Raw genomic sequence first — 25,163 nt, forward strand, 5'->3', positions numbered from 1 at the left:
TGGACTCAGGTATAGTTTGCAAAATTTTATACTAGACCCAAACCCGACCTGAGTTCCGATTAAGACTCATAAATTTTCAACGTAAAAAAGATAAAAAATATTATTTTACCGGGTATAGTCTGGGTCTGGTTGATGTTGTTTTTATCAGATCTGGGTATGATTTCTCTTATAATAGACCCGATTAAACTCGGGTCTAGACCCGATACCATACTCATAAATCTGGTCCAAGTCTGATTCCACCTGGGTCCGAACCAAACCCGACCCGTTGACACCCTTAATTATGAACCCATTCAGGCAGTTCTACTTTCGTAATTTTGTCCAAATGTAATGACAATTCCATAAAATGCTTCTTATATAAGCCTTATATTTCGGCCCTTTTCCCGCCTCTGTTGTCGTTGATTCTCTCGTGAATCATCGCCGCTCTTTCCGTCGTCTTGCCGGAAAATTCCCTCCGATCGCCGAAAAACCACCGATAGTGTTTCTCCATTGGCCGGTAAACATATCGTTCTCCTTAAAATCTGCCGGAAACTCAAACCCTAGCCTCTACTCTCTTGCCGATGGCCTCACAGTACGGCACACTTCCGGCGTCCTCCGATCCCTCCGCCGCCGCCGCTGCGGCGGCTGCGGACTTCATCTCTCGGGCCAAAGAGAGGGGAAAATCGGCCATCGCTACCCGGAAACCCTGGCGCGAGCTCGCGAATCCGGCGGCCTTCTCTCGCCCGCTGAGCTTCGGCGAGTCGCTCGTCCGGATCCGACAGAACCTCGCCTACTTCCGCGTCAACTACGCCATGGTCGTCCTCCTCATCCTCTTCCTCAGCCTCCTCTGGCACCCGATCTCCCTCATCGTGTTCATCGTCGTCTTCATCGTCTGGTTCTTGCTCTACTTCTTCCGCGACGAGCCGCTCGTGATCCTCGGCCGGACCATGGACGATCGCCTGGTGCTCGCCGTGCTCGCCGTCGTGACGATCGTTGCGCTTCTGTTGACGCACGTCACCTTGAACGTGCTCGTCTCCCTCCTCATCGGGGCCGCGATCGTTCTGATACACGCGGCGTTTAGGTCCACGGATGACCTGTTTCTCGACGAGCAGGAGGCCGCAGAGGGAGGGTTATTTTCGGTGGTTGGGTGCTCGATGGATTCTTACAGTAGAGTTTGAAGTCTGAACGCGAGAGGTGACCTTTTTTTTTCTTTTTTCTTTCCCCCATCTTCCATTCTAAAAATTCTTACCTTTTGGGTAACTGAATCAGTTTAGATTGCAAATCGTGTCTTCCTTTCCCTCTTTCGTTGGTGCTTCTATTTTCTTTTTGACAGTTTTGGGATCCATTGTAGAATTCAGTTGGCATTGTATTTTTTTCTTTGGGCGCAGTCATGTATATGCGTGAATTATACATGAAAGAAGGTTCTTGTTGGATTTTGAAAGAAAATACATGTATTTCTTTTTTCCATTCTCTCTTGTACACTCTGGTCCTTTATTTAACTATCATCTCCCTTGGTCCTGATTTTTTGTTGCCTTTATCATTATGGTTTTACGCAAAGCTGGTTTATCCGGTACTTGATGTGGCGAAAATCGCTCTTTCTCGTGAAGTATACAATATGGCTTCACTAGATCGAGTTATTTTGACAGTTTATCACCTGGGTTCTTCCACTAACAGGCTTCCTGGATTTGTTCGAGGTCCAAATTTTCACTTGAACTTGGTGATTTTGTAGGTTGAATGCCGATCACTTCATGCTGCTGCATATGCCTCTGTTTGGTACCAGGAAACATGATGTACTGGAATGTGGATCAAGTCCTCCTTGCGATGTTGTGGAAAACAATTTCTGCTTTGGAGTTTTCGTGTGCCTTGAAAACATTGTCCCCCATGTCTATACCTTCCATCATCCTTTGATGTCTTCAATTTCCAGCGTTGTCAAGAGGAATAGGTTGAAAAAAGTTTGGAGTGAATCAGCAACAGATATGAAGGAAATGATATTATAGAAATAATTCCAAGAACCAAACGGAGTGTATGTATTTTGACATAAATTTTAGCTAGTATTTGAATTGCAGTAACTTTGTTGTGAGAAGGAAATGTAATTTGAAAGATAATGGATGAAAGTCTATGTTGCAAGCCGGAAATTAAGCTCCACATGTGGTCTTTACAGGAGATTCCTGTACAACACAATCGTGTACATGAGTAATTCTGCTACTCAGGAAATGATATTTAGACATTAATGAGATTGCTGTGCAACACAATCATGTAAGTGGGGTAATTCTGCTACAAAGGAAATGTTTAGAAATTAATGTGAATCTAACTTTGAGCACAACAATACTCATATACCTATTGATTAATGGATGAATTATTTTTTGAACTTTCAAGATAAATATTTAATCATTATGTGGATGTTTCCAAGGTATAGTTCAAAGGCAAGTATTGGCAAAGGAAAAGTGTATAAACCAGGTAAGCTGTATGAGCTAGATGGCTAGTCAGTTTGGGAGAGTCTGATAGATGTGTGAGCAGCGCATTGAGTCCGAGAAAGGATATGGAAGTGAAGTACTCAATGCAGGTTCGGCGGTTTAAAGTTGAAATATCAGTTATGACATTATAGGTTATGGCCACATGCATGAGAGAACATGAGATGCACTATCATAGTACACGTACCAAACCTGAGAAAGATTCATTCATACACTATAATCACATGATATTCTTGTTATGGTCTTGGGCGTTCCTTTCAACGTTGTTCATCTGTTGTAAAATATATACAACCACACCTTTTCTTTTCCCTAGTTCAGGTTCTGGAGTTCTGCTTCTAATTCAGAATCAAACAGTTATGATCATTGCACCTCCCAAGAAATCCTGCACTTTGGATTACCTAAAACAGCAATATGGTGTGCCACTGTAGGAATTATTTCAAGATTCAATTTTTCTGTAGTCTGCTGCATTGACTCTTGATATATTTCAGAACTTTTTGTGGTGGTGATCAAGAGATTTGCCTTAGTGGCACAACATTGTGAGAGTGCATCGTTTAGGAGTTTCTGAAACAAACCTAGTCAAAGTAACAGCTTTTATTTTCAAGAACTTGACAGTTCTAGGGATCAATTTGGCTGCAAAAATCCTTCTCTTTGATTTATGTTCTTAATTTCATCCTTTAAATCTTGTAAGAATGGGGATGCAGCCGGAGATGAGCTGTATTGGAGCGTCTGCAGGGCATGATATTGTCCTCAAATTTCTCATTAGAGGACTGGCCACTATTATTGGTGTTTTCTGTATGTTCACATGGGAATAGTGGTATTATCCTTTTGGAGGATGTTCTTTGTTCCGCCAATTTGATGAATTTCTAGATAGCATGGGGCACACATGCCTTCACATAAGAGTTTTGGTCTTCTGATGGGGTTCTTTGATGGCTGTCAGTGGGACTTTACCGTAAGATGTAGTTGTTGCCATACAGTAGTAGCTGAGTTGGCCAGTGTCTTCTAGCACCAGATATTCATTTCCACTTCTGTTTATGTCTGATACAGGCTTTCCTCTTTCCCTGGAACAGCTTAGCAGCTCTATTATATTGTTGATATGCTATGCCAATGCTTGTAGGTCCTCTGATATTATTGCAACGGGCCCCATTGGTGCCATCTCTTGTAGAATCACAAGCACGCAAACGTTCACAAAACCTTTAACTCTTTTCTTAATTCTTATCTTGGTCTCTGTTTGGTTGCTTGGCATTGGAGATAGTTGGGTGATCCTGAATCTGAAGGGCATTGGAGGTGCATTGCAGCTTCTCCAACACCCTCTGCTGTTTTGGAGCAGTGCATTGCGGTTCCCCGCAACATCTTTGCTGTTTGAGAGCAGTGGTGTTGGCAAAACACTATGTTTGGATCGGAGTCAACATCCCCAACATTCACAAGGTGATGTTTTGGGCAACTCCATCCCTAACACCACATTTTGGGAAAACCATATTTTGGTAATATATGTAAATGGTGTTTCCATCTCAATTCAATGCTAAATTGCAAATATCTTTTCCTTCCGAAGAGCTACAGATCCATCATCTTGGTTGTGCTTCAGAAAGGCCTAAATAGCTCAAGTAGCTTGTCAATGAGGTATGAATGGACTAGAATGAACCCTATTAGTTTTACTGCATCAGATCGTACAAGTGTGATCTCTATAGTTGTTTTGGAGGAAAACGTGCACTGTACCAGTTTTTTTTTCCCAGATACATTTTTAAGAAATCTACAAATTGCAATCAGATTTTTGTTCAAATAATTCATTCCAAATCATGTTTTCTTGTAATCAAGCATCTATAAAACGATCTTAAGCAAAAATATCTTCCATTCCGGGCTTGCTTAAGGATAGACCCACTCACACACGAGAGAGAGAGAGAGAGAGAGAGAGAGAGAGAGAGAGAGAGAGAGAGAGAGAGAAGGTTTCCATGTCCAATCTCATGCTGATTATTGACAAACCCACTAGGTAAACCAAATGGTCTCTTCATCCTACAGAAATTGTCAATTTGTAATAGATAATGCCCAACCGAGGAGTTGGCCTGCTAGCAAAAGGCCCAGAATTTCAAATACCAGTAGCAAAATGAGTGCATAAACTGCAGCAGAATGCCAACCCAGCTTCGTGTGGCTAGCTTTAGTCTTTGGCCAAATGCTCTGATCTTTGATAGTTGGTTTTTAACTACATGGGCAACACTGCTGGAATCTGGCACAAAGGAATCATTTTGTCAAATAATGGTCAAGAAGCTCATAATATGTTTATCCGAGTGCAAACATTTGGCCTTTGAAAACAGAACTTTAATTTTCTGCCAAAAGCTTCTCTACAACTCCCTAGTGGTAGAAATACGATGGGTGCCTATTTACCAACTCGGTTCCACCCATCCCCTATGTCATCCCTATCTTCATACCCCATCTTGGGATCTTATCGATGCAAGTCGTTCCTATAGATGTGATCTGCATGGTTCATTTAGTGAATATCAGCATTTGAATCACCAAAATCTGACCAGTGTGTAGGATTTTCTGGCAATCCAAAAATAAACAGCGATAAAATGCCAACATTTGTTGACTTAAAAAACCATCTTTTTTGTCAAAAAAATTGTAATCCAAGGGTTGATACCTATCAAATTAACCATGCTGAAGGTTTGAAAAAAATAACTTGCATCAATGAGATCTTAGGAAGGGTGTGATAATGGGAATGGCATAGGGGATGAGTGGAAGCTAGATGCCCACTTACAGTGACCCGTTTACAGCCATGCATAACTGATATAATTATTATCTACATGGTAACTGAGGTTCCATATCATTTGAAAAAAATTCCAATCCTAACAAAGCTCAAGGATGGCGAGTGCCTGATTATAAAATACCTCTTCTGATTCCAAACCAGGAAACTGCCCTATATCATGCCCCTTGATAGGCTGAAACTCGTCATGTAGACCAACAGCAAAGTCATCTGGCTGCGCTCCACCGCTGTGCATGTAATCAGCAATCTGCAAAACATGCAATCATCAGTTCATCAGATCTTTACCAAAGATGCATTCTCTTTGCTTCCATGCGATTTGGCAATTCAATAGAATTAAACAAAATTACCAAATAATGAAAATTGAACACAAATTCTGCTGGCTCAGGATGTCCAGTTTTTTTAAGACTATCCTATTGCAATAACATAAAAAAATATGAAATTTTCTCCTTTGCAGATCTTCTTTGTAACTGCATTTTGGAAAATAAATATACAAGAGACAAGCTAGAGGCCACACACCAGAGAATGGGATTTCAAGCTTCAAAATTTTAGAAAAGAAAAGGCCTCATGGGTAAATGAGAATTGATCTACACTCTACAGCCATTGATGACGTTTACTGAAATCCAAGACAATTTACAAAGTGTCAGATGTGAATAATTTGCAGTCTGATCTCTTCAGCCTCAATCCCAGTTTGATTGATCTGTAAGAGGATAGCTACTAAGCACACGTATGAGAGGAATGTTAAAATCTTTCATAAAATTTGTCTATTTGTTCCATCATTTCCCTGATTATTTTGTTTTGAAATACCATATCCTGATTTGTGTCTTGCTGTTGCTATGACCTACTTGGTTTTCCATTCCTTAATATTTTAGATGACAGCCTTTTCAACTACAATGCATTTAGTAGATCCAACTTCATATGATTAAAAATAGCAGAGCAAGGTATGAACAGTTATTCACATACAAGATAAGATTGGAACTTGGTACGAGATTTCTCTTAATTAACTGTTAGAATTAAGTTTTTCAGTTGCATCAGCATTTGAGCAAATAATTGATTATTGCCATTACAATGATTTTATGGGTATGTGTACTCCTTAATCAACAAGAAGTTCAGACTTCTGTTAATTATGTTTATCTGCACCACTCATCAGTCATAAATTACCAAATGCAGGACCTCCAAAACAAGTTTGAGAAACAATCCATCATGATTGACACTCCTGAAGGAGTGACAAAGCCAAGTCTGGATGCTAGAAAGGAAAAAGAATGTCAGCAGACAAATACTTTCACATGCTAGGAGACCTGAGGGCTTATAACATGAGGGACTGCAAATCCTTGGCCTGATAATCATTATACCGTGATGAAAAATACTGAAAATCAATCTTCCAGGAAATTTGATGCAAGTTAAAAATGCTAACAAAATTGCAGTACGCTGCTCACAAATATCACAAATTTATCATTTAAAGAATATATCAAAAATTTATTGTCATGTTTTTATTAAAACTTTTATTTGATCTTTTCACAAATTTCTTATTCTTTTCTTTTCTATATTTTAAAATTTTAAATTTGTTTAATTTTGCTTAGATTTTCCATAAAAAAGAGAAAAATGAAAATTCTGAAAATCTCCCCAAAAAATTTCATGGCAGCCTTGGTAATGAACACTGTCCCATGGGGAGATTTCCTTGGATTTAGGCAGCACACGATGGTTCTGGAAGGATATTTTCTTAAGACAAATAAGGGTTTCAAATAAGAATAGTCAATGTTTGCTCGTTAAATGCTCTTTGAGATACATGTCATAGTCCTTACACAAAAGTCTCGAGCATGGTAGCATCAAGTTCATGTGTCACTCATAAAAGTTCATCCATAACCTTGAAAGGTCTGTCTATATAGTGTTCAGGAAGATAAATGGTCCCAAACATAGTGAAACTGTGCATCTTGTATGGCTTCTGTTACACAATATGAACTACCTTTTCTAAAACCTCAGTAGCACCTAGGGCTGCACAACGAGCTGAGCTAGCTCAAGCCCAGCTCAGGCTCAACTCGAGCTCGTCTGAGTAATTAAACTAGCCGAGCTTGATCAGGCGTTTGAGCTTGAGAAGCTCGATTAGCCCGATTAAGCTCAGCTAATAGAGACATAATGGGGACTACTTTTAGGATATGTAGTATTTTTGCTGACTATTATTCATAAAACTTTCCTTTAGCTAAGTGGGTAACGTGTTTTCCGTGCATGTGCAATCTCTTGGGTTCAAATCCCGCCTCGTACACAATAATTTCTTTTTTTTAAATGCAAGTTAGTGCGGCTCGAGCTGAGCTGAGCCAAGCCATGCCCGATCTTGAACTCATGCCAAGTTTGTACACAGCCTTTGAAGCTCGGCTAGATTCGAGCTGAGCTTTTTGAGCCTGAGCTCGGCTCGAGCCCAGCTCGTGTGCACCCCTAGTAGCACCAATTTAAATCATCTGGAATACAAATAATTTTATCTGTTATTTGACCAGATCTAACATGGACTCTAATTATTTTAGCTTCTACAAGTCTGCTCAACATTTTGATTGTGTGAGTCAGACTTGACATCCAACACATTCAAAATGCAGCACTGGCTCCAATTTATAACAAACAAGATATCATGGATGAAGACTTCAGAACATGTAATCACGTAACCACAAGGAAACACTGATACAGGGAAAAGAGTCTGAAATATACTCAGGAAAAGCTGCTAAAACATTGTGACAGTAATTATATCAAATCAGACACCTTTTAGGAAAATAAAGCCATCTCATGACCAACATAAGGTTTCCTTCCAGTAATTATAAGATTCTGAGAAATCTGAAATAAGATGAAGTTTGCTATTTAGGAAAAAAGAGGCAATTGACCACTTCAATTCCAAATAATTGAAAGTCTTCAAGTCAGATTTCAGTATAAGAACACATGTAAATTTCCATAAAATGCTTCATAAATTTCATTCAGGTATTCAATTATGTCCATGGAGAAAATGAGACTTACATGATTTGCAAGAGACATGCCACTCAATGATGCTGCCTCTACACTGGATCCCAGAAGCCAATCACCACATATGCCTGCCCGTCCATGAGGATCAAAGATGCAAGGCAACCCAGGAGTGTTAGTTGGAAGAGCTGCACCCCTGTAAAATGCCAGCGCACAGGAAGTTATTGAATTACGTTGACTATACTGAAAAGCCAAACATGAATGGTCAAAACTTGCCATAGTTGAACACGTGTGTAAATGGGTTGTGGAAGGGAGCCCGTAGGCAATCCTAGTGCAATCTCCACCCCTTGAAGCATCTCCTTTTTAACTTTCTCTACTGTGACATTTGGAATATTTTCCTGGTCATAACAAGAAATAAAGCCAACATATTTAGACAAATTTTCAATGTATGATACTTCTCAGGTTACTGATTGAAAGGAGAATAATAAAATAAGACAAGATTTTCCCCTAGTCATACTATGCTTAGATATACAAAACACCAGAGATGATTTTGCACTTATCCCAGTTGCTTCTGTACAATTATCATAAAACCATCGCGATAATATCGCTGTAAATTCCTAAAAAGATAGTAGAGCCAAAATCTTGCAATACTTTGAAAATATCAAAATTTTATATATGTCGTGATATTATCAGTTACTTTTACTTTTACTTTTTTAATACTTATTTTCTATAGCATAAATATGTTTTTCTTCTTTCTTTTATATTTTTTACTTTTTTTGTTATATGTGTATTTTATTATTTAAACGTTATTTTTGTTCTTATTTCTGCTATTTTTATATTTTTTTAAATTCTTAAGCACTGAGTTTTTCCCAAGATTTATCAAATAAACCTATATTATCGCGAGAAATTGCCTTGCCAAGATATAACCAAGAATGATATTTGTGACTATGCATAAAACACAGACATAAATGTCAGTGGAACAGTTGGTATCTATTTGATAGAGAAAAGGGGAGCAAACAATAACCCCACAGACCTGCGGAACTTTGTTTCGCTTCGCATATGCAGCACTGCTGAAAAACGTCCAACAATGAGGCCCATGATTTTCCAAGGGGAAAAATTTCTTGGTGTTGTTAGCCATCCACGAAAGTGCATCAACTCCTGGAACAAATGCCCCTTCAAATGGAACAGCAAAATGACTCTGTAGTGGCAAAGGGTGTTCAAATGCAGCAAGGAGAGCCCATATTGAACTCAGCTCTAGACTCTACAAACATATAAAACCAAGTTGCAGCTATTTAAATTCCTGCCAAGCATCAACTAATGCAGTTGAAGTGGAAAAAAAAGTTCAAGATCATTTCTTGCTAAAAGGACACCATAATAATGCACCAACAATTGCATTCACCTTCATTTGTTTTGCAATAAGAGGCAACCCAGATAAAGAGAGCAAGCGGTTTGCACATTTCCCTGTTGGAGGAACCATACGCGCAACAATCAAATGAAGGAAGTCCTAAGAACAAGACAAACCACAGACAAACTTCAAGGCATTTGCTTCAGATTACCTGGAAAATAGAGAGAAAGAGAATAAAGAATACAATATATATGAATTTGTCAATTTGACTATTTTGGTCATTTAGAAATGGGTTTGAATAATTAGAACAAAATGCTAATAGTTTCATTAAAATGAGTGTAAATCCATTTATACGAAAATCATCAGAGTTATTTCACTGTTAAAGGGAAAAGAGTAAATGCAAACTTCTTTTAATGATTTCCACAATGGAGGATGACTCAGGCAGGTATTTGGTGTGGGTTACAAAAAGTGAGGCGGTCATATGAAATATCTGAAAATAGGTAGCTTGATGTGAAATTATCAAAGGTTAGCCAGGAATATGTAAATTTATCAAAAAATTATTACAGAAAAAACTATTTTGGTACAAAAATGCCCTTGCAAGTGATTTAATACATGTTAGATTTATTAGTATTAACAAATAAGTATTTATTACATAAGAGAATTTACAAGACACCGTGCAGCAATTCTAATATTTTGCAGAATGGCAGGAACCTCATACTGAAGTATTTGATTCAAAAATCAAAAGCTATAATCAGACTTACCATTATGTGCAATGACAATTGCATCAAACTGGCCTCTTGGTTTCCCATTCTCACTTAGGTGCCACATTCCATTGTATGGCTCCAATGTGCTTATCCAGCAAGGCCTTACCACATTGACTACACTACTCTGCACAACCATTAAAAGTTTGGTTAAGCAGAAGAATCTGACCATTTGTTAGATTTGACAATGGATGCTATAAAAAATTTATGTTTTTTGTGTAACGATTCTGCCAAACAGGCTTTACTAGATACTCTGAAGAGAATGACTCAAACAAACTATTTCAAAGATTGCTGACAATAATGCAGTCGGTATCAATTTTATCATGTTAATCATGTTAACGTTCAAAGCACATGAATCAGTGACAACCACTCATGCCAATATAAACACAAGTTCGACAAAAAGCTTTTGTTTTAACACATAGATGAGGTTGAGACTCATACCTTCTTTGAAATGCCTCACAAGCTATGTCACATGGATACGGCTGTGGATACGGGATTCGGACATTTTTGTAAAGTTTCCAATATGACTTGTATATAAAGAGATACGGAATGGCAGTCACAATGGACTATCCATGTGACATAGCTCACAAGGAGCCAAGGTACATATGTCTTTTCGGAACCAAGACTCACATGCATGTGAAAACCCTGCTGCATAAAATATGGTAATTGATATTCTTATCATAGTAAAAAAGCATTATGTCCTGGAGGAAATTGATTCCTCATCAATTTTAATAATAAAAAAAACTGAAGAAAACAAGAAAATCAAAGAAAATATATATATTTTTTGAATTTTTCTTTGTAACGATGTAAAAAGATAGAGAACTAGAACAATTAAAAATGAATACACAATTTGAAATTTAAAAGATAAGAAAATATCATGATATTTTATGGTATTATCATGGTATACTAAAAATCGTTGTAACTTCCAAACATCATATTAAAATAACTTTAACAATACTTCTATAAAATTCTCATGATAATCTTGGTATTTCAAAAGCATTGGGCACATTTGTAACTATGACCTAAAATAAATGAAACTTCTGTTCATTTTTAGGGCTTTCCTGAGCTACCAAAATTGACAAAAAAAGTCCCTCAAGAGAGACACAGAGTGAAATTTCATGAAAACCCACTACATTCACTGTTGAATGACTAATTCCCAAATTCAGATGCTTCATTTCGCTAGCAAGAAACCACATTAAATAGCAAGACAGATTAGCAACCTTTATAAGGAACCATCAGAATGACAACAAACCTGAGAAAGAATTGAATCAGCAAGAGGGCGCATCCCATTGACACCAATATATTTGACAGGAATGGAAGGATAAGGAACAAAATGACCAGCTTCTAGTTCGCCAATCTGTCCATTCCATTCACGAACCAGACCTTTCTTTAGCCAATCATCCACCAATTCTCTAAAACGAGGATCACTCACAGTGAAAAACTGTGCCGCATGATCGAATACCAAAGGCTGTGAATCAATTACCCTGGTCCCCAATCTCCCCCCTAAACCATGCATTCCCTAAAACCATTACAAACTTAAAATAGTTAAAGACTATCATTCACATAAAATATTCATCAATCTTGACATAAACCAGTCGCCAGATTTATGAGAAAAAACTACCAACTACAGCTACCACTATCAATTATCTAAGAAAATCTACCAATATCTAGAAAATCAGAAAAAAGAGTAGGAAATTCAAAATAAACTGGATTTATCCCATCTCAAGAATTGAATTGACAACTAGATCTCTCCTCCTTTTAAACAAGATTTCCCTCTTCACCATTGTCACAGTATCGGCTATATAACCTATATAACACGATATATCACTAGTCATTCCAAATCTTAGATATTTAAAAAAAGGCCAAACTAGGTACCGTGATATATCACAATGCATGACGAGAAAAAAATCAAGTTTTTTACCTGTATTTTTCTATTCTTTTGAAAATTTAACCTTTCAAATGACATAGATAAGCAAAACTAAGGATTTTTGGGGGGTTCGATTTAGAAAGATAAGAGAGCATGATTCCCCAATCCACATTCTTGATTCTCTTCATACCATGTATGTTTGAAGAATCCAAACATACAACTTATGTTAACATGTAATTACAATCAATTTTATGTCATTCATTTGTTTATTTTCAATAATAATTAAAGATTATAGCTAATGCACTGATTTAGTGTGAGAAATTGATTTTTTCTTTATATGTTTAATAGCAACTTGTTTGACGATAAATTAACAATATATATAGCTGATATGCGATATGAATGGCAAACAATAATTTGCCATATTTTGATTTGTGACCATGATCAAAACAAACTACCTACCAAGATAACTTTCCAAAAAAGATAAAAATTATCCTAAAGATGTGCATCAAATATAATGATCCGAATATCCATTACAAATATCTAAATAACAAAAATCCAAACTAAAATAAATGGATCCAAAAAAATTCAATGAATCCCGGGTCGCTAGGCTCTGCTCTGTTAGAAAGTGAGTTGGAATACATTGGGTTCAATAATGAACCCATACATATGCACGTGAAGTGCAAATATACCCATTAAAGGGAAACAACACAAGCACATAATGTGCTAACCCATAAAACCCATAAAAAGGGAAAAATATGACATAAAGTCATAAGTTGCATATCATTGAAGAAACAATGGACAAGGGGTAAAAACCCCATTACAAATGGAGCATAAGCTCCCTCAAGAATTAAGAAAATACAAAGGGGAGAGCCCCTATTTATAAGCAAGAAAAGGAGCCACAAAGGGGGCTCCCAAGAGAGTCGTTGGGAGCCCCCAACGGTCACATATGTGACCGTTGGAGGCTCCCCAACGACTCTTTGGGGAGCCTCCCTATGTGGCACAAAAGCCGAAAATGAAAAGGGAAAAGGAAGAAAAATAAAAAAGGAAAATTACAAGCAATATTCCAAAGTGGAATATGCGCAAAACAGGAATTTACAGAAATACCCTTTTGGGTGAATAAAGAATATATATTTATATTCATATATATATAGATATACATATACATATATATATATATGTATATGTATCTATATATATATGAATATAAATATATACGAGATTACAAATGACGATAATACACATATTTTAACATCCCCCTCAAACTTTGCGAGGAAAAACCCGAAAGTTTGGAAAATCAAAAGGAAGTCTTGAGACGAAGTCCAATTCTTCAAAAGTCTTTAAGAAAAACTCTATCTTCATGACAGTTTGAGCTAGGTCTTCAAGTCCAATTCCCCATCGATCGAATCCATGATGCATCTAATGTTCCACATCTTTAGCGATCCTGTGGAGAATCAACAAAGAAACAAGTAAAACATATCTTTGCACTTTTACTCAAATGGACCATTTCTAACTAGCATAATTATGGATGACCTATGTTAGAAATTATGCAAATTATGCAGAAATGATACTTAAAGTTTCAAAATCATACATCATGTTAAAACAAACTGAGCGGAAGCAAATTATGCAAAAATAAATTGCAAGAATGCATAATGCATTCATAAGGTCCAACATTGGACAAATATAACCCCATAATGGGGAATAACAAAAAGATCCACGAAGGGATATCACAAGAAGCCTACGAAGAGGCATAAAATACATATGCTTTATTGAATGAGAGCCCAAAAAAGGCCATAAAGAGTATATGCATATACTTATCATGAATTAATACTCAAAGAACTCATTAATGATCATGCTTCAAACATGTAATGAAGTCCCAAACAAGAGAAACGAAGTTTCCAAGCATACTTTAGGCAAAATAAACCCAAGAGTTCACAAGGTTTTAAAATTGATTATAAAAGTCACACTTAATTGACAAAAAACACATTCTACATATAAGGGTGGCAAAAACCATAAGCACTTAATATATCGATTAAATGCTAAGAAATCAACTTGATATGCATATCAAAAATATGATTCATAAAAAACACAAGTCATGAATGAAATTTTGCAAATTTCAACAATAGTTCATCCATTACAAACAACTACCTCATTAGTCTTCCAAGACCCATAAATCAAGTGTATAAGCTACTAGATCAAGAATATAAAAGCCATTAAAGGCCAAAGACACACACAAAGGTGTGTAAAAGAACCTCTTGTCTACATATAATAATACTTGAAATAAGTGCATTTACGACAAGAACAAGAGAATACATGCCAACATGAACTAAAAAGTATCTCTTGTCTACGTAAAAAATACACTTAAAACCAAGTATGTTCAACTACTAGAACAAGAGTAATAAGCCAACCATGGGCTAAAAACAATGCATATCTTGTCTACATAAGATGGCACTTGAAATGAGTGAAATAAGCCAACCATGGGCATACTTCTAAGCGACTAGAACAAGAACACAAACGCCAACATAGGCTAAAAATCACACACCATGGTGTGAATCAACGTGCCTTGTCTACATATAAAAACACTCAAGTCAAATGTGTTCAGCTACTAGACCAAGAGAGCAAAAAGCCAACAAAGGGCTAAAAACACACGAAGGTGTAATAAAATTCTTGTCTACATATGATGACACTTAGATAATGGGCATAAAAGGAAAAGACTTTTGAGGCAATAAACTTGTAATGAAAATAAACCTCGAATGAAACAATATTCCTTTTTAAAAAAGAATACTCATAATAACATTTTGGAATAGATGCAAGTAAAACGTATCTTCAACAAGATACTACAACCGATAAAATAATATTCTTTAGAACAAATGTGTGAACATACACACCAAGAACACTTGTGAAAAAACACAAGAACACATGTGCACAACGAGCACAACATACGGAATCACAAATGTGCAAATGCACTCATAAGATTCATAAACAAATAAAAGGTTGGGCTATAATCCCAAAACATCTTGATTTTAAAAGTACCTTAAAACATTTAAGGTTTCAAATACCATATGTCCATCACATTTACATAGAAGCATCCATAATATCAATGGCACAAAAGAAAAAATGAGTGACACACTCATAATTAGAGATCAAATAACAAATCATTTTAGAGTCCCAAGGTGCCCATAACTCACCTTAACAACCATCTATAATATGGAAGGTGGACAATCTAAAAATGATACAACACGAGGTGCCCATAACTCACCTCGACAAACATCTCTAATATAACAATACTAAGGCCAAATAAATGATGCATTAAATAACATGTGATGGACAAACATAAATGCCACAAAAGGGCAATAAACAATAAGGAATCATTTTCCAAATAAAAATTTTTTACAAAGAGGACCGATTAACAAATTGAATCAAAGGTCCAATATAATCCATCAAAACAATTTTGCATAACCACGAATTATGCTTAATCTTCAAAAGAAGTCTTGTACACCAAAAAAGGCTTACTATGCAACATAACATGAAATATTAAGCAACATCATGTGTATGAACCGATTTGGAACAAACAAGCCTTAACTATGAAAGACATAAGGTGCAATTAAACGGTGAAGTTGGTGAAGTTCAAAAATAACAAACTTAGGCCAATATAGGCATTCATAAAGATGGTGAATTTCGAAAAACTTATGAAATCTACTATTTCAACTTAAAAATGATAAACAATCATGAAATCTTCATAAAAGAGTATATACTCACAAGAAGATTATAAGGACCGAAAGGCTCCTTAAGGAGAGTTTGAACAAACAAACATATACAACTCCCAAAGAAGGAGAAAACTCCATTAAAGTGGAAGAAATCCCAACAAAATAGATTCATTAACAAAACCTTATGATAAATAAGATTGTACTATGGCTTAAATAAAAAGTAAACATTTATTGAGGAAAAATTTAACACTCTTAAGTTTTATCGAAAAACATGACTTAATAGATTATTACCTACTCCTAATGAAATAAGTACACAATAAACATTAGTGAAGACCATAACTTTTGTAATGAAATATGCGGAAAAGCAAAAGAGTGCATTAAGCACTTACAACATTCACTAATGAACAAACAAAAGGGCAAACACCAAAACCCACAAGAGACAATCACAACATAAAAATATAAATGTTTCTTATTGAAAAGAGAGAGAACTCTCTAAATGTTGAAAACATCCTTAAGAGTGTAAAGATGGAAAGAAAATCACCATATTCCATAAGACCATTTTAAAACTTAATTCAACCGGTATTAAAAAAAAACTTTCTTAATTAAATGTTGCTCATATAAAACGGACACATAATGTGGAATTTTTCATATATGCCAAACATTTTTCAAAAAACTATATTTCACAAGCATTTTAATCTTAACATACCTTTCTTTAAAGACTAAACATTCATATAAAGGTATTTTCATAAACAAGGTTAGGTTTAAAATGTAAATTCAAAGTTCCAACGGTCATAAATTTTTACCGACCCATTAAAGCAAGTTTTGAGCAATCATATATCTAATTTTTCGCCAAACAAGTTATCATTTAAAGTTTTTCAAAGAAAAACATACGAAAACGATTCAATGGAGTAGCAAGAAACTCAAAAAAGACATACAAAAATCACACATAAAGAAAAGAACATATTCCATTCTTCATACAATACTCAAAGAAATAGAATACATACCGAATAACTATAAGAAAGACAATAGAGAGAAATGAATACTTCACCATTTTTCTTTAACAAATTCTTGAATATCACGCTTCCCGATGCACCAAAGAGCAACTCGATCTCAACCTTGCTCTGATACCATGTTAGAAAGTGAGTTGGAATACATTGGGTTCAATAATGAACCCATACATATGCACGTGAAGTGCAAATATACCCATTAAAGGAAAACAACACAAGCACATAATGTGCTAACCCATAAAACCCATAAAAAGGGAAAAATATGACATAAAGTCATAAGTTGCATATCATTGAAGAAACAATGGACAAGGGGTAAAAACCCCATTACAAATGGAGCATAAGCTCCCTCAAGAATTATGAAAATACAAAGGGGAGAGCCCCTATTTATAAGCAAGAAAAGGAGCCACAAAGGGGGCTCCCAAGAGAGTCGTTGGGAGCCCCCAACGGTCACATATGTGACCGTTGGAGGCTCCCCAACGACTCTTTGGGGAGCCTCCCTATGTGGCACAAAAGCCGAAAATGAAAAGGGAAAAGGAAGAAAAAGAAAAAAAGAAAAAAAGAAAATTACAAGCAATATTCCAAAGTGGAATATGCGCAAAACAGGAATTTACAGAAATACCCTTTTGGGTGAATAAAGAATATATATTTATATTCATATATATATAGATATACATATACATATATATATATATATATATATGTATATGTATATCTATATATATATATGAATATAAATATATACGAGATTACAAATGACGATAATACACATATTTTAACATGCTCCTGCATCAAATCTCCATCAATCTTTCTCTTCAACTATGCACTGACTGTAATAATTTACATTCCTAAATCATAATGATAAAAAAAAAGACCTCCTTGCAGAATATTAGCATTCTGTAAAAGCATGGTCTAAACGGTAAGTTTAACCCCGCCCGGACCTCAATCAATATGTCTATGTATATTCAAATCATTCTTAAAAATCATGCCTACATTATGAATTTATGAACTACCCACGAATTCAAGAACGCCGGACCCATCAATCTCTAACAGAAACACCTCAAGAATAAATTCTACGGATACCCAACTTGGTATTTTCGATGAATCGATCAACCAAAGCACCAGAAAACCAGAATTTGAAGAAAAAAAGAATACGTGGGCAAAAGAAAAAAGAGAAACAGAAGAAAGGAACCAACCGTATCAAAGACAGTCGACCGAATTCCCCTCTTCTCCAGAGCAACCGCGCAGACGAGGCCGGAGATCCCGCCGCCGATGATGGCGACGACGGGGTCGTCTGAAATTGGTGACGCGAAGACTATCTGCTCTTGAGCAAAGGATTTCTTGAGGATTGACCGCCTGGAGGAGCCATACGAGCGCTTCTTCCCCTTGCTCTTTCTGGTGGTGGGTCTGCTTCCATTTCCAGATTGCGGGTTATCTTCTATTGGGCCTCCTCTGTTGTTGGCGTCACTGTTCTTCCTCCCCTTGCTTGGTTCAGCCTTGCAGATGAATGGAGCAATTGGGTACCTAAATTTTGCGGGTTTGAAGGGGTTTTGTGGGTGTCTAAGCTTGATGATGGTGGGATTCAGAGTTATTGCTATCATTTGGAGACTGGAGGGAAGAGAAAGAAAGAATGATTGAAAGAGAATGGAGGGAAGAGGAATAGAGAACGATTGAAAGAAAATGGAGGGAAGAGGAGTGTGTGTGTGTGTGTTTATGTAGCACGCAAAGCAGAGGAGTAGTCATTGCGTTGCACCGATCCTGCGTGCTTTAGCATCTTATCCTGTCCCTCGGATGGTGGAAGGCATGTCACAGGGACACCGCAACTTCCTTTCGTGTCGTGTCACTTGTACGTTTTCTTTTTAAATGAACACTACACGAATAATGACGTGTCTCGTGTCCATGTGGCATAATTTTGAAGGGTTAAAAGAAATTAGACTTGGCAGTGGATCTGGATTGGGCTTAGGTAAATTTAGATGTTGATCCATTTATCTGTATGGTGATTGGTGAGCACTAAATTTAGATGTGTATATGTCCCGTCTAATTTTGCAAAGCAAGATTCACATAAGTTTGGATATTACTGGTACGGGTCACTAGAACATAAGAATTACCGTGTACCACTAAATTTTATTAATTTTTTTTATTTTTTCTTAAATCCAACTGTGCGGATGTGATCTATATGCTTGGTTTTACAAGAACCAGATCTTGAATCATGGGGATTATGATGCATAAATAAGATTTTTTTAGGGCTTTAAAATCAACCACCCAATCTTTTAAATATTCAAGCATCTAAGAATTCTATTTTTCATTGAGAATACATGCCCAACAATAGATTCTTAGCAAATTCACTCTGATGAACATATCTACATGGTTGGATTTGAAAAAAAAAAATATTAAAAATAACCAATTCACCCAATAGTTCTCATATTTCTACTTATATTCGAGTGACTCTTAGACCCTGTTTTAAAACTAGTAGCTGGGATGTTGTTTTGAAGTTATTTGGGTAAATGTTTTTTCTTATGAGTTTTGAGGTTATTTGGGTGTTGAGCAAAATAACTTAACATAGATCAAAGGATTAAGATCCAATCTTAGAACTATTCTTTAACTCAAAATGTTTAGTGTGACATATACCTAGTTATAGTATGTATATACATGAATTTATATGAGATCTAAGAATGTTTTATATGATTGCATTGCATATGCTTATGAATATGCTTGTTTGTTTAATTATAAATGGATCTATTGTGATTTCAAATTAGTATAATGACATTAAAGTTTATTTAACTTGATTTTGTAAAACTATTTATGGTTTGATACATGTATAATTTTTGGAAAGTTCTTTATTAGATTTTTTTATTGGACAAATCTAGTGATGAATCCAAAAAAGTATAATGCTAGATATGTTATATGAATCCAGATTTGATCTAAAGACGAATTTGAAATTTATATTGAAAGATATGTTGTATGAATCTAAATTTGATCAAGGTTTTATGATGGATTTAGATGACATTAAGTCAAATATATAAACTTCATAATATATTTTGTATGGGTCCTGGTTTGACCTAGATATATCTAGATAAGTATAATATTTGATTTGTAATATAGATTCATTTGGATTTAAAATATAAAGATATGAATTTGGATAATTGTCAAATCTCTTATGATGCATGATTTTGCATGAGTTAACATCTTAAGTCGATTTTGGACATAGACTTATATAAATCCAATGAATTTGGATATAATTGTTTTGTTTTGGATCTGTTAATGGATCTAAATTTACATGTTGACATGCTTATTGTTTAATTGCTTATTATCATATTTTATAAAATTATAGCCTTGAAATGAGCTTATAATGTTTGACATATCTAAATGGTAATGGATAGATAAGGTGACTCTCATTGATTATAGATCTGTGCATATCAAAATTGAATATGGATATAAGGACTTATGCTTTTCTTTTAATGCATATTTCTTTTAGTTTGTGATGTCTTAATGCACATATTGTTTTAATTACAATGCATTGAAAAACTAAAAGTTGAATTATAATTTTACACATGCACGTGGTACTTATTTGCATGTGATGATAAATAATCAACATAAAATATGCTCTATATGGTTTGTTTGTATGAATGTATGAAGGAATATTTTTGTGTTATTCATGTTTTTAGTAGTATTTAATATTATTTTGATATGGATATATCAATCCAAAATGATCAGGTGATGGTTAACCCGATGAGAATTTAAGCATTGTTACATGTGATGATGCATATGGATAGTGAGAGTATTGACTATGGTAAATTTTTTGAATAGTTGAAGTATTTGTTATGTTTAGTAAATCATACTTTATCATGGATCCATTAGTTGAATAAAATTCATAATACTCTACTAGTATGCATGTGGACATATTGATGTACTAAGGTATGGTCATGAAAGAGTAATATGAAACTTCGTGACTAATTAAGAAAGCGAAACCTACATTGAGATGTATTGGAATGAATATGACAACCTTATGATATATGACATGATATTGCACATTAAAGAATTATTTAAATTTTGACATGACGAGAAAGCCATATAGTTATGAGAAACAAGTGCATGAAAAGATGATATTATGGCTTAACCCATACTATATGTGAAATAAATCATGTTTTATATAATGATGAAAAATCCACATGACTGTAAAAAATAAGTCATAACATGTGTGAAAACCTCATATTTTTTTAAAATGAACGATGAAAAAACCTAATTGACTACAAAGAAAATAACTCATAGCATATGAGAAAAACATAATACTTGATTATATGAAAATGATGAAAAAAATGCATATAACTATGTAAAAAATAAGTCATAGAATGTATGAAAAACCTTATGCTTAAATATGAATGATGCAAAGTTAAGTAAGAAATAACCCTTAACATATGAGAAAACATGAAACATTCATATCAATATGACCATTGAAATTGTGCATAACTTATTGGGTGCATGTTTTGTCATGAAGTATTTCGTATGATACATAATGCACCGATTGTGATATAATATGGTTGTTCATTCTGTATGACCAAGTGGGATGTTAGATCTAGGTAAAGGATTCAATGTGACAGTAAGGGCTCAAAAAAAAAAAATCTTATGACCCACTAACATAGTGGGCTTAAATTAATGAGACATAAGGGTTACATACCCCACATTTAAGGTATCAAATAGGGATGACAATGGATCGGGGTGGGGGTGGAGACCTTGTCCCTCACCCCCACCCTGTTTCAAAATTTTGCCCTTCATCCCCACACGAGTTTTGATTTTAACTTTCATCCATGGTTCATTCCTTGTTTCATGTCCACCATCCCTAGTTCAAACGAAGCAAGGCAGGGCGGGGCCCCCATTTTTTTGGTCCTTCTGCTGTTGCTGCCTTCCGTCTTTAGAGGAAGGAGAAGAGATAAATGTGAGCTCATGCGACTCGTTAGAAGAAGGAGAGAAATGAGAGAGGAAAGATTTGAGAAAGGGTTTTATGTTACGGTTAAGAATGTATAAAGGTATACTAGTAATTTCCTTAGCAGGGATTGAGGACGGAGTTGATTTTAACCTCCACCCTCGATCCAAATGGAGCGAGGTGTGGCGGGACCCCATTTTCCCCTGGTCCACTGTCATCCCTAGTATCAAATGTAACCGTATGGAAGTGGGCAGAAAAACGGCTACCTAAGGAAGGTGAATAAATCTCCCTACCCTGCATACAATAGAGATACATTCCAATAATGATGAACCCCCCTTGACTGCATACCGTTTCCAAATTTTTTCCCTATCTCTTTAATTTGGGCCTACCATCATAGGATTCCTTTTACGAGCCTTTCTGACCACATTGGATCCTTTACCTAGATCCAACAAATGGGTCCTCTTTTCTCTCTCTAGGCATGCTTTCATGCTAACCAAAACCAAGTGTGTTGGATCAACGCCCTGGTAAGGGTTGACCTTAATTGGGCCCCACTAGTGACATCCAGATCTGGGTTCAGGTTCATATAAGTTGTCAGGACAAATATCAGGGGGCCATACCCGACCAAATATGTTTTGCAAATATCCAAACCCACTTTTCCGAATAAATGGGTAAGGTTAATACTGGGCTGACTCAAATTTTTAGTTTCAAATAATATAAAGGACATGAAGAATTCTTTTAATTTCATTTCAAGTACTAGATCAGTTTGGTTTTCCCGAGCATTTATCAAACCACAGGGCACACACAAGGGAAAGTATTCATGGGACCCTCACAAGCCCCCATCTTTTTTTGTGTGTGTTTTTTTCTTAATATTTAAATCTTCAAAATTATTTTTTTAGTAATAAAAAATGAAACATTACCAGCATCATATAGGAGAGGTGGAGCTCCCGTCCAGTAGTATCAGGACTGCAAAAAGATGGTGCAAAACATGAGAGAGAGAAGCCTAAAAGAAGTGATGAGAGGGTGATAAGCATGAGGAATGCGTGAGTATGCCAGGCATGTATACATTAGCAGTAAATAGGCACATATATATATATATATATATATATATATATATATATATATATATATATATATATATATATATATATATATATGAGTAATGTGTCGGTGCTAAACTCATTTGGTGCTAAACCGTATGTTAAATAAGTGTTTTGGACTTTTTTTATCTTATTTTTAAATTCTAACAGTACAGATGTGATCTATGTACCTGATTTTATAAGGATCAGCTCTCGAAGCATTTGGTTCCAACACAGGGGTGGGTTTTTATAAAGTTCAAAAAATCAACAGTCCAAAATCTTTGTAAATTTTCAATGTTCCGAACATCATTTTTTTTCATCAAAAACACATGATTCAGGTGTGGATTCTTAGTAAATCGACCATGCCCAACACATTTATAGGGCCAAAACCACATAAAAAAATACTGGAGAAGCTGAAAAACCCATTTAGCACGGGGTTTAGCACCGACTCATTACTCTATATATGAGTACATTTATTTTGTCATACCCACAAGTATGTCCAATGCTTTCAAAATTCATTTTTTTGTACCAAGTAGGGATCTGTCCAAAAAAGAAAAAAATCTGAACTCTCAACGTTAATTAGCCTTCTCAAATTGTGATTGTTTTCTATTTGTACTCGACGGGTTTGAAACATTCAGAATTCGACCACAAAAACAAAAGTATTTAGAAACAACAGAAGAATTCAATAAAAGCGACAACCAAACACTAAATTTCTGTTTCCTAATTTTATAAACCTCAGGTTTACAGTATGCAAAAGTTGCCATCATACGTTTAACATCAACACCATCTGAAAAAATTTAAGACCCTCAACCTTTTCTAAATATGCACCAACTTTAATCATTAAAGGAACAAAAAGACACTCCAATGAGAAGATCAAAAGCACCCAAAAAGATGAATTTGGGATGAAAAAAAAAAGTTGGAATTCAAAGCAATTTTTACCAAAAAGGTATTCACAATATACAGCTCCAACCAAATCAAAATCTCCACACACACTGCTCCTGGTGGTGAAAACACAAGGAAAATTAGATTAATTCAAGGTTGCCAGCATAAAAGATAAACTTGTATACCATGTAACAGTACCCCACAAGGCTCAAGATAAACTTGTATACCTTTTTAACAGTACATAAGGTTTATGTTGCCACACACAGTTCAGATTTGAGATGAATGTGACCAATACCAGATCCAACTAATGGGATATTGGTCAATCAGATTTGGATTTGGATGACTAAAAGCTAATACTGATTTAGATTAAATACATGCAATCAGATTTGGATATGCGTCTTATTCAGTTATGAAATACTGAACTGAATCCGAATCCGATTTAGTTTTCTTACCGAATCTGACTGATCAAAGTCCAATCCTAGTCGGATAACATCTGACCAGTTGACACATAAGATTGCTGATTGCAGGCTCAAAGAAGAAGCAACAAATAATGCTTTATTATAAACTAACCAGGTCAGAACCTAACCAACCAATGGAGGCTCCTGTCAGTGCACTTCTCCTTGTGGTGGGACGTTGCAGGTTCAAAACCCAGTGGTACGTTCAATAATAACTGGTGGGGGTCTTCCCAAGCCCAGCTTGCCTTTCAAAAGAAAGGTCAGAATCTAACAGCACGACTAGGTCTCTGATCCTGAGAGTGGTTTCTTCGTGTAAATAAAAAAAAAAACTAACAGGGTCATAACCTAACCACTTTGCAATACCCCAACAATCTATATACACAGACAAGTTTTTTTTTGGCATATCATTATAAACTGCCATTTGTTATTTTTCTTATTTGGCAGTCAACTTATCCAAATCATGTCGACCATTATAAATAACTATGGCATGGTAAAAGGAATTACCGGTTGCCCCCACAAGGGCTCGGCGGATCTGATAGGAGCAACTTGTAAACATTACCAAGTTGAGGGAACGTCATAAGTTCAAAACCCACATAGGCCGTTCCTTGCCACAAGGTTGAAGCTCCATGTACTCCTGTAGGTATATAAGAGACTTCAAGGGTTTTACCAACAGGAGGTCTGCCAATGTTCAGTCGGTAATGAGTTTTTTCCATGGCTCAGCAAAAAAAAAAGAAAAGGAAATGCCAAAACCCCCTGATGTGAGTATCTGGGCCATAGATGAAATGATATGAATTTTTAGCTGAGATATTAGGGCTGAAAACTCCAGACAGATGAATGTACCTTCATAACCATAGTCAGCACTCAATAAATAAATTTATAAAGGGCTCCTGAGAACTCAGGTAGGAGATGAATCCATTGCCTAAAAAAATCAAAATGTTCACCATTTTTCTTTATGGTTTACCCTCCATCTTTAACTATACCTTTTTTTTGGATTTATAACCTAACACAAAGACCT

The 25,163-nt window shown here is 35.7% G+C and overlaps 1 protein-coding gene and 1 pseudogene across 2 annotated transcripts; one reads left to right on the forward strand and one right to left on the reverse strand.

Annotated features, from left to right (window-relative positions):
• Positions 1–557: 557 nt before the first annotated feature.
• LOC149829136 (PRA1 family protein F2 pseudogene) lies at positions 558–1,842 on the forward strand (annotated as a pseudogene). The gene is made up of 2 exons (XR_016434170.1): positions 558–1,170; positions 1,706–1,842. The product of XR_016434170.1 is annotated as a PRA1 family protein F2 pseudogene (transcript).
• A 2,534-nt stretch (positions 1,843–4,376) lies between these two features.
• Positions 4,377–18,495, reverse strand: LOC149829137 (uncharacterized). Its single transcript, XM_090017917.1, has 9 exons — positions 18,011–18,495; positions 11,492–11,758; positions 10,240–10,366; positions 9,533–9,594; positions 9,167–9,394; positions 8,410–8,531; positions 8,191–8,329; positions 5,324–5,446; positions 4,377–4,665 (listed from the first exon to the last, which is right to left on the reverse strand). The coding sequence occupies exons 1-9, from the start codon at positions 18,413–18,415 to the stop codon at positions 4,642–4,644; spliced, it is 1,497 nt and encodes a 498-aa protein (XP_089874043.1). The 5' UTR covers positions 18,416–18,495; the 3' UTR covers positions 4,377–4,641.
• Between the last annotated feature and the right edge of the window lie 6,668 nt (positions 18,496–25,163).

The sequence above is a fragment of the Nuphar pumila genome, chromosome 9 (genome assembly GCF_984573655.1).
Source record: "Nuphar pumila chromosome 9, dmNupPumi1.hap1.1, whole genome shotgun sequence".
NCBI lineage: Eukaryota > Viridiplantae > Streptophyta > Magnoliopsida > Nymphaeales > Nymphaeaceae > Nuphar > Nuphar pumila.